Consider the following 11,344-nt stretch of genomic DNA (forward strand, 5'->3'; position numbering starts at 1 on the left):
GGCCAGTCCATTCTTGCCCTTGGCAGCTCCTGAGTTTTTGGCCAGGAAACCAGGCTTAGTCAGCGACTGTGGGCGACAGGAAAGGGAGGGAAGCTGGCCAGGCTGTCCTTTCTGTTCTTTCTGGAGCACTTTGGTCGAAGTTCCTTTTGAAATATCCCTGGGGTCTCCTGGAGAAGGTGGGACTCTCCAGTTCTCAGTGTTGCCAAGCAGCAGGGACCGTGGGGAGGGAGCTGGGAGAGAAAGCGGGTGGGGGCAGAAACAGGTCCCCTCTTGGCTGTGGGAAGATGGGTTTCTAGGCAGAATTTGAAGAATCCGTCCTCAGCAAGGGGCAGCCATCCATCTCTGCCCCAAAGAACAGATAGAAGTAGACAACCCCACCACCGTGGGGACAGTGGTGACCAGAGAGGCCCCTTCTGTCCCCTGAGCGAGTCTTCACAAAGAGCACAATCACAGGGAAGACAGCACCCTGAGACCCCGGGGTGTAGAAGTCCACAGCACCCCTCCAGCTCCATCCTGATGACACCACAGGGCAGCAGGCACAGGTGGACACGAGATGACTGACAGGAGGAAGACGCAGTGGAGAGAAAGCATGGTCATCGTTGGGGTTAGAGGTCACAAATGCCCCAGCTGGGTACACTAAACAAGAGACAGACGTGAGCAAGAGACAGATGCCCAACACCAAGTCACCTTCACGACACAGGGCCTCGGGTGGCCCTAGCTGGCTTCCAATTCTTTGTGCTGCAGATGATGTCCTTGAACCTCTGACCCTCCTGCTTCAGCCCCCTGAGTGCTAGAATGACAGGTATGCCACACCTCCACTCATGCTGGCATGGAAGCCAGGGCCGCATGCACGCTTGGCAAGCACTACACCAACTAAGCCACATTCCAGTCTCAAAATAAACTTTTTTCTTAAAATAAAAGGTCAAATGTGAGACAAGGATCATAAGGAGTTAACATTGCCTCGCTGCTGTTTTCCACAGCTCCACGCAGGGTGGTTTGGGGTTTTGTTCTGTTTTGGTGGGGGGCCTTTTTTATAGATTATTTCATTTTACCTATATGAGTGTTTTGTCTGTGTGCCTGGTCAGAAGAGGGTGTTGGATCCCTTGGAATGGTCATGAGCCACCATGTGGGTGCTGAGGATCAAACTCTGTAAGAGCAAAGATTGCTCTTAACTGTTGAGCCATCTCTCCAGCCCCAGGGTGCCTTTTACCACTTCATTACTAACCAGAACAAGGAAATAAACAGAAAGATGGTCGGTCACCAACACAGAAAGAAATGCAAATTTAAGCAAAGGATACTGTGGCTATCCATCCTTTAGACTAACAAAGAACAAAGACCAGAGCAGCAGAGGGAGTGGAGAGGGGGGCCACTCAAGACCACAGCTGGAAATGTACCCTGCCACCACACACCAGTGGGTAGCTGGCATCCCACAACTGAGGATTTCCCCAACTCAAGCAGCATGGTCACGATGTTTCCTGCTGGGTTCCAATCTCTGTTACAGGGCCCAGCGTCCATGCAGAGACGTTACCTCTGCAGCTGGCCTGAGGCTCTCTAACATGCCGAGGACTTGACCACCATCGACCCCAGAACCTGAGACCCTTTCCACGGCAGGGCATGTACCAACCCGCTCCCCAAACACTAAACAAGCAAGTACTGGAGTTCAAAGGAAAGTGCCGAACTATCAATGGTCTTACCTGTTTCTTCTGGTTTGATCTACTGAATAAATCTGCTTTCTCAGCCAACTGTAAAGAGATTTGAAGCCAAAAAGAGAAAAAAGTCAGCAAACACTGCAAGTCCAAAGAGCTCCAGGTAATGAGGACAAAATCACCAAAATGAGAAGAGGGTCCCAACCCCCTCCCTAAGGCATCTTGGGAGGTGGCCTTCCCCTGGGGCTAAAGACCCCTGTCTGAGCCCGGAGGGTCCTTTCATGAGATAAAGTGGGGACTCCATAAAGGACAGTTCCCTACCACTAATTCCCAAACAGCTGAGAGGAAAAGTGGCACATGAAGGAGAATTTTGGTTCAAGACCCAGGCCCGAATCCTATGCACACGAATCCTATGCACACATGACACTCTGAAAACAGTCCTCGGAAGGCCTTCACTTGGCATCGTGAGGTGGCTTCCTCCAGACTCAGCTTCAGTCCACTTCACCCATCACTAAATCCTTCCAGGAGAAAGACCTACCCTTTACACATGCATGTGTGCACAGACCCACACAGAGATGCCTACACACTGTACCCATGAGCACAAACATATAACACAGAGACACATACATATATACATGTATATGCGCATACACTGTGAACACATGCAGACACCCAAATATATACATATATGCAAATATACTCATGCATATTGTACATAATAGGCATATAGAAGCATATACATGAACAGACATTTATATGCATGTAGATATACACTGACAGATTCATACACACATGCACAAATATACACCAATGGATGTTTCCACTCAGCTGAGGTGCCCTACTCACACCAAAGGCCAGGGCTAAACACTAGGGAGAAAGACTCTTGTCCGGAACCCTGGGGAGCTCTCAGTCACTGTCCAGTACTGCTGCATACAGGGCACCCATGAGTCTGAAGACTGAATGTCCCATCTCCTCCCTTTCTTCTACATCCCGAAAGGCCACAGAAGGAAGGAGAGAACAATGGAGGTGTACCTCTCAATCATGGTGGGGGTGGATGCATTCATTGCTTCCTGGAGTAGGATCTTCAAGCCAGAGAGCCACTTGATTGCATCCTCCTTTGAGTCGGCTGTAGACAGAATGGGAAAGAGGGGGGGTGTGAACTCCTGGGTGACTCCTTTTGTTTCTGCTGGAGGCTGGAATCCAGGACCTTGTGGATGAGCTGCATTCCCCAGCTCACGCTTCAGTTTTTTCATAGGCACACCACAAGGATGCCCAGAAATCCCCCATCTCCACATATATGAGTCTATATGTTCTCAAATGTGTGTTACATGTACATATGTTCTGTCCATATGCGTGTGTACTATATCATGTGTACATGCGTGTGTCTACTATGTGTATGCATGAGCTATATGTGAGTATGTGCACTGCATCCATATGTGTGCTGTGTATGTCCATGTGTGTTATGTGCATACATTCATGTGTGTGCTATACATAGGCATCTTTGGTATGTACATGCATGTATATGTGCTTATATGCTCCATGCAATCATGTGGGGGGCTTTGCGTGTGTAGTATATATGCATGCGTATGTGTGTTGTGTGTGTGTGCTATGTGAATATGTTGTGCACATATTTGCTGTGCTTATGAGTGTGTACATGTGTATGTGCTGTGTCCATGCATATGTGTTGTGTTTATATATGCATACATATGTGCACTATATGTCTGCATGTATATGTATGCTATGTACATGTATGCACACACATGTGCATGTGTGCTGTGTGTATGTGTGCTCTGTGTGCATGATGCATGCATACTCTATTATATATAGGCATGTGTATGCACTGTATACATGTGTATGCTTTGTGCATTCATCCATGTGTGCTGTGTATATATGTGCATGTGCAATGTATGTATGTTCTCTGTGCCTGCAAGGTCTCAGGGCAGTCCATTCAGATCCATGTTTGCTGTGCAGCAACTGCTATAGGAAAGCAAGTGACATTTTTGTGTAGCAGAGTCTAGCCTACAGTAATAGGAAAGCAAGTGACCTTTTTGTCCAGCAGAGTCTAGCCTACAGTGACCACACTAACCACCTTTATTCAACTCCCAACTTGAACCAGGCAGACACACAACATACTCACAATATCCCAAGGAGACAGTCACATCAGTCTCCCCAGCTCACAGCCAAGCAAACTGCTGCTCAGAAAGGTTAAATACTGTGCTCAAAACCACAGCTAGAAAGCAGTAGGGCTGGGACTCAAGACACGGTGTCCAGAACACGCATCAGTGATCACACAGGTATGAATATCCTCTCCCAGAGATCTTTCTCGGAAGCAAAAGGAGGCCCTGGGAGGGAAATGTGCAGACAAATGTGCACCCACTTGCCAAACTGAGAGTGCTGAGGACGAATTGGGTGCCGTAGAAGATGGTGAAGCAGCAGTCTGCCTTGTGGCGGGAGACCGTGGCCTTGGCTCTCTCGAAGTCCTTGGAGTTCTTCCCTGGACGGATTTCCTTTATTTCCATGATGTCCACTGAGAAGAAGCAAACACAAGCCTGTAAGAATCCACACTTCACTGCAGAAGAGGGTAAAGCCACGCCCTGCCACCCAGGCACCCCAGTACCTCTACCCTAGAAGACAGCTGTGAGCCCATGTCTGTACTAGAGCTCAGGGCCCACTCCTCCTGAGTATGGACAGGAAACCAAAAGCCACCAGGCATCTGCCACCCCCAATCAGCCCAGGAGGAAGGGTTCTGTGGTTTGAATAGGAATGGCTCCCTCAAATCATGTGTTTGAATGTTTGACCCAAAGGCAGTGACACTATTAGGAGGTGTGGCCTTGTTGGAATAGGTGTGGCCTTATCAGAGGAAGTGTGTCACTGCAGGGGCAGTCTTTGAGGTCTCCTATGTTCATCTATGGCCCAGTGTGGCACACAGTCTCCTTCTGCTAACTGTAGATCAAGATGTGGAACTCTCAGTGCCTTCTCCAGCACATGTCTGCCTGTGTGCCATTATGTCCCACGATGACAACGGACTAAACCTCTGAAACTCTAAGCCCGCCCCAATTAAATGTTTTCCTTTATAAGAGTTGCCATAGTCACTGGGTCTCTTCACAGCAATAGAACCCTAACTAAGGCAGGTGCTATGATGTGTAACCCAACACTCATGTATCAGAGCTTGGACCTGACATTGGAAACAGTGATCAGGGTCCTGCCCTCGCGAATGAACCTGGTGGCCTATTGGGAGTTCTAGATAGGAGGTGGGGCCTCGCTGGAGCAAGTCATTCCTCCGCCCTCTTCTCTCTGTCCCCCACCCTACTTCCTGGCTACCACGGGATGAGCATTTATGCTTCACTACATGCTCTCCTCCACGCCTCACCACAGCCCTGAGACAACGGAGCCACAGGGGCTGAAATCTCCAAAACCAAAACCCCCTTCCTTCTCCTAGCCAATCGTCTCTGGTAAGCTGTCACACTGGAAAGCTGGTTGACACAAAGCTTTAGGGATTCCCTACTCCAACCTTCATCCCCTCCCAAGACCAAAACATTAAACTAGAGCATTGAGCTTTGCCAATGGAACTGGGATTTAGGAACCAGACACAGCTTACTTTATCACAGCAGCAGGTGGACGGATGCTGACTGGTAACCTCTCTGAGTGGCACTAAGAGTACCTGTCCTAGTGACTAATTTTGATTATGATCCTTTGTTCCTGTGGTGGTTTGAATAAAATGGCCCCCAGAGGTCCATAGGGAGTGGTACTATTAGGAGGTGTGACCTTGTAGGAGTGAGTGTGACTTTGTTGGAGGAGGTGTGTCACTGGGAGTGGGCTCTAAGGTCTTAGAAGCTCAAGACAGGCTTAGTGGCTAACAGTGTTTTCCTTCCACCTGCTGATCCAGATGTAGAACTCTCAGTTCCTCTCCAGGACCACGTCTGCCTGCATGCTTCCCACCACGACAATAATGGACTAAACCTCTAAAACTGTAAGCCAATCCCAATTAACTGGTTTTCTTTTTTGTTTGTTTGGTTGTTTTGTTTTGTTTTTCAAGACAGGGTTTCTCTGTGGCTTTGGAGGCAATCCTGGAACTAGCTCTTGTAGACCAGGCTGGCCTGGAACTCACAGAGATCCACCTGCCTCTGCCTCCGGAGTGCTGGGATTAAAGGCGTGTGCCACCACCACCCGGCAAATGTTTTTCTTTTTAAGAGTTGTCCTGCTCGTGTGTCTCTTCACAGCAATAGAACCCCTAAGACATTTCCCTTGAGCCCAGTGGTCAATGGAAGAAGAAGAAGAAAAAAAACCCCACAGGTTGGGGCTGCTTTTAGGTGCAAAAGCTGTAAGAACCAGGATGCCCATGGCAACACAGTGTCTTCTTAACACGATGGGGAAGCTGCATCCACAAAATTGCAGCAATATGCTCACCTAAACAACGCCTGTGTAGTGACATCACTACTTGACATGGAGTAAACGTCACAAGACCACACCCCTAGATGAAGAGCTACAGGCAGTCAGGCTTCTGAGAAAGAATCAGTTTTCTCCAGAGAAGAGCCCCCTATGGATTATCCAGTCACAAGTGGTCATCCCTAAACATACTACATACAAGCAACACTAAATGGGATCAGTAGGTTATAGACAGATGCGTATTGATAAAGTGGTATAAAATGTACATATTTGGTATCTACCCCAATACTCTGGGTCACAAATCCTAAAACTCACAGAATCTCTGAACTGGTATGTCTTTCCTACGATCGGGAGCTCCTGAGAGAGTCTGGGGATGGGAGCTGGTTGCCAGAGAACCGGGTGACTTCAGGGTCTAAACTTACAGCCCTGCCCTCAATCCTCAGAGAGCAAGGCAGAACTCAGGGTGCAGTGATCACCAATGGGCAATGACTTAATACGTTTTGCTTATATAACGAAGAGTCCATATGAACCCAACACCACAACTCAGAGCATTTCCTGGTTGTTGGATGTTCAGAGGCCATCCAATTCACAAGACATGGCATGGCTAGTATTCAAGCCAAGGGTCCCCGGGCCAGCCAGCCTGAGTTTGTCATGAAACCTCTCCATCAGAGCAGTGGCTTCAGACAGTGATTTCACTTTGCCAGCCTCTGATTTGTCAAATATAGGAGGGACAACACTACTCAGACACAGGACTTTAGTGAGGATGGAGTGAATGTGTCTGTATGTGTGTGTTCCTGGCTGAGACAGCACCCAACCATCTTCTGGGGGATGGTTAGGGGAGTTGAAGTAGGATCTCGATATGCAACTCAGACTGGTGTCAAGTTCACAACCCTCTTGCCTCAGCTTCCCAAATACTGAGATTACAGGTATATGTCTATACCTAACAGCACCTAGTAAGTTCAGCAAAAGTGTAGAAACTTCTATGTATGTGTTACCTATTCATTCTTAAATTATTAACACAATTGAACAATGATAGATGGGAGTCACTGAGTGAATGAATAAAATAAAATATAGGGCCAGCAAGATGGCTAACGACCTGAGTTCTCTCCCAGAATGGTGGGAGAGAATTGGCTCCTACAAGTTGTTCTCTGCCCTCCAAACTGACATTCTTCTCACTGTCTGGATGCCCCATTGCCATCTGCCCAAAAATGCATCACCCAGACCTCAGACCTCCTGTGGAAGGTTCAAGTGCAGGCACCAAGGCGAACAGTGAGTGCTTACATCAGCAGGCAGCAAGAGAGGCACACACCCACCGCTCTGCATGTGGAAGACCATCCTGTGTTAAGCCTGGTGCCCCACTCTGCGGGGTCCCTTCTGACTCTCAATGCTTACATCTAATAAGCCTGGTACTATACTAGCAGGGCTGAAATTCAGTTCATGTTTTAACAGACTGTCTCGTTACTGTTTCCATGACAACACAAAGTAGAGAAAGCGTCAGAGAAAATGGTAACTCAGAACCACTACTGTGCTGAGTGTCATATGACTATGCGCATGATCATGTGCACACATGGTGGGTGTGGCCTCGTGTGTGCACATGGTGTACATAAAGGTCAGAGGTCAACATCAGGTATCCTCCTCTATTAACCTCCATATTTCTCTTTAAACATTTATTTATTTAGTATTGGTGTGTGTGTGTGTGTGAGAGAGAGAGAGAGAGAGAGCATGCATCTAGAAGTCTAAGCACAACTGAACAACTTGTGGGAGTCAGTTATCTCCTTCTACCATATGAGTCCCAGGGATAGAATTCAGGTTGTCAGGCGTGGGGGCAAACACCTTTACCCTCTGAGCCATCTCTCTAGTCCTCTACTTTATTTTTGAAATTTATTTTTATTTTGCACGTATGCCTGTGTACCACATGCATGCAGTACCTGTGAAGGCCTGAAGAGGGGGTTGTATCCCCTGAAACCAGAGTTCCAGGTGGTTGGGAGCGACCATGCGGGTGCCAGGAACCCAGCTCAGGTTCTCTTCAAGCGGAGCCAGTGTTCTGAGCCATCTCTTCAGGACCTGCAGCTCACCAATCCAGCTAGATTGGTGGGCCAGCGAGCCCCATAGGCCAGACTCCGACACCCAGCATCGGGGTTTCCAGATGTGCATCACTGTGCTCCGACTCCCCGTGAGGTGCAGGGTCTCGTGCTTACACAGCAAGCACTTCCCGAACTTCTCCTCCCTCCCAACACTATTTTCACCTGCTACAGGAGATGGCGGCGGCAGTAATAAACCACCTCACATAAACAGCCCAGGGAAGAGTGGGTTGCTTCAGCCTCTGGTCTCGGGCATTACTCTCTCATGATGGGGATGGCATGTCACAGCAGAGCTCAGTCAGGACAGGGGGTGGGCGAGAAGGGGACGGACAGACAGACAGGATGCAGTTCTCAAGGGTACACCCCAGTAACATTCTAGCTAGGGCCCACCTCCTAATGTTTCTAGAACCTTCCAAAAGAATACCACCAGCTGGGAACCAAGCCTTCAGTACATGAGTCTATAGGGAAGGGCACTTTCCATCCAAGTCATAATGCATGCCCAGCAAAAAGATCAAATAATTTGGTATTCTTTTGAGTAGATGCTCTCCAATTGTGGGGGGAATGAAGAATCTTAAATAATCTACTCTGAGTGCTAATCAATGCTGAGGGTGTCCAGATTGAGGGTGACAATCCTGCTGCCTCTGTATTATGAATATAGCAGAATACATTGCCACCCATCGAGTTCTCCAAAATGGATTAGATTTAGGAACTGGGGAGATGGCACAGTGAGTAATGTGAGTGTTATGCAAGCATGAGGACCTGAGTTCAGATCCCCAGCACCCACATAAAAACTGAGTGTGGCCACATGCATCCAAAACACTGGCACTGGAGTTAGAGACAGGCAGGTCCCTGGAGACCATGAGCCATCCAGCCCAGACAAAATGGGAAGCTCTGTCTCACAGAAAATAATAAGATGGAGAGCAGAGGCAAACAACTAATGTTGACCTCTGGCCTCACACAGGCATGCTCACACAGATACACTCAAACACACACCCACAGAGAGAGAGAGAGAGAGAGAGAGAGAGAGAGAGAGAGAGAGAGAGAGAGAGAGAGAGAGAGAGAGAGAGAGAGAGAGAGAGAGAGAATACATTCAGTCAAGGAGAAACAGCCATATTTGTACATGTGTCTTAATAGCACAAGAAGACATAGCAGATGATACCCCCACCCACCCCAGTTTCGTGACAACAGATGTCACTGTTGGGAAGGATATGGGGCAAGATGGTCAGGGGTCATTGTCTGTGCTAGTGGGGATTTCTGCCTAGGGCACATAGTAAAACAACCACCTGCCTTTGTGAAGCAGCTAAGGGTGGCTGAGCTCAGACCATGTGTTCTTGTGTGGTGGGGCTCCGTGGCTGGGCTTCCTGCTTGAAGAAATAAGATAACAGCCACAAACAAGGCCTGGTCTTTGCATGTCCCGCCCCTTCCTGGCATCGTCGTGGGTCTTCTCCCCCCCTCCCGGCCAGACACCCTCTTCACCCTGGTTCCTGGAGTTGGCCGCCCTCCCACTTCCTACCCTCCCCACCAACACCCTTTTTCCCAGTCTGGTTGCCCTGTCTAAGATGTGACATCAGCCTTCGTACTTCAGCCTCCTCACCAAGCATGGAGGCTCACGCCTATCGTCCCACTGCTCAGGAAGCTGAGACAAAAGGAACAGGAGTTCAAAGCCGGTCTGGGCTACCTAAGACCCTGCCTCAGAAACAGAACAAGAAAACAAAAGCCTCTTGTCTCCTTGCTCCTCCCACCCCTGGTCTCCAGTCTCCTGGAGGGTCCCCTTGGGGTAGCTGCCAACCCTTCACCTCAAGAAGGCAATCCTCTCTCCTGTGCCTGACCTGAAGTGGCACCATCTGCCAACTAACAGACTCTTCACAAAGCCTCAAGACACAGTCAAGGAGGCTGAGAGCACAGCACAGCTGCCCACACGTGCCCTGACCCCCTTCACCAACTCCACCCACCCGTGTAGTCACAATGAGCCAGCACAGGGATGTCAGGACGAAGTGACGGATGAGGCCCTGCCCGGGAAGCCTGCTGAGTGGCGTGTGTTTGTCTGGCCCAAGTCTTGAAGATGGGCTCAGGCTTGGAAGAGAGAACAAAGAAGGAAAGCTGGAGTCCAAAGACCCCGGTTCAAGGCCCAGCTCTGCCTTCCACCATTCTATAGGGTTGGGGACCCAGCCTTGTCATCTCCCTGTCTCTGTTCTACACCGATGGTGACTTTGTTCCTCTGCTGTATGAACCAAAGGAAGCAACCCATGGTCCCAGGAGGTCTCTGTCAAAGTTACTTCAGTTACTGGGGGGAATGTTCCTTCCATTTCTCAACAGCTCCTCCCCACTGGCTTCTTTTGACATTAGGAGACCCAGAACTGAGACACCTCAGCTAGGGACGCTGCCTAAAGAAGCCAAAGGTGCCAGGCTGTTTCACATGTAGCTGTGGCTTATCACACATTGGAGACCAATCTAGCCCACAGCAACCTGAGCAGCCTAGAGATTTGGAAGCATCTAGAAGACCTAGGATTAGAGCCCAACTCTTTCTCTCCCAGCTGTGTGACCCAGGGTGGGTCACTTTCTTCTGGTTTAGCTGCTGCTGTTCTATGACTAAACGCAGCACTAGATATACCCTTCTGAACAAAGTCTTAGATATTGAAAGTTACTTGGAAACTAGGGGCTATAGCTCAATGGGGGAAGTGTTTGACATGCAAGCATGAAGACCCGAGTTCAATACCCCAGAATCCACATAAAAATTCCAGTGTGGTGATGCTTATAGAAAAATCCCAGCACTGAGGAGATGGAGACAGGAGACTCCATGAGGCTCACTGGATACCCCAGGTTGTCCTCTGACCCCCATATGCATGAGTTACACACACATGCACACATGCTCACACACACATACATGCCATCTTAAGTACTAAGGAAGGGCTACTCTTACTTGGTTAAAAACAGTGAAAGCACAGTTTCAGAAACTGTACAAGCAGCCAGGGGGAGTGATCACCCAGGCTCTTGCTTCCATGTACATGGTATGCTGATAACCACGCCCACAGCAACCATGCTCACACAGGACTACTTGTCTGTTGAATGCTTATGTTCCTGAAGAGGTGACAGCCCCTGGGTGAGTCCGAGGTGATAGAAGCTTCCCCCTGCCACCCCACCCTCTGTCCCAGCTGCACTCTGTCAAGGCGGAAGCAGGGACACTTTCTGATGGTGAACTTGGGATAAATCAGGCCATGCTCAGCCTTCTTG

At 49.1% G+C, this 11,344-nt stretch overlaps 1 protein-coding gene across 1 annotated transcript in view; it reads right to left on the reverse strand.

Annotated features, from left to right (window-relative positions):
* The window catches only part of Plcg2 (phospholipase C gamma 2), a 129,488-nt gene that overhangs the window by 71,681 nt on the left and 46,463 nt on the right, over positions 1–11,344 (reverse strand). Inside the window, exons 3-5 of the mRNA XM_005073071.4 lie at positions 4,024–4,173; positions 2,679–2,772; positions 1,695–1,742 (exon numbers count right to left, since the gene is read on the reverse strand). Of these exons, the coding sequence (XP_005073128.1) occupies positions 1,695–1,742; positions 2,679–2,772; positions 4,024–4,173 (292 nt within the window). The remainder of the gene's footprint in view (positions 1–1,694; positions 1,743–2,678; positions 2,773–4,023; positions 4,174–11,344) is intronic.

This window comes from Mesocricetus auratus, unplaced genomic scaffold (assembly GCF_017639785.1).
Source record: "Mesocricetus auratus isolate SY011 unplaced genomic scaffold, BCM_Maur_2.0 Super-Scaffold_6723, whole genome shotgun sequence".
NCBI classification, from domain to species: Eukaryota; Metazoa; Chordata; class Mammalia; order Rodentia; family Cricetidae; genus Mesocricetus; species Mesocricetus auratus.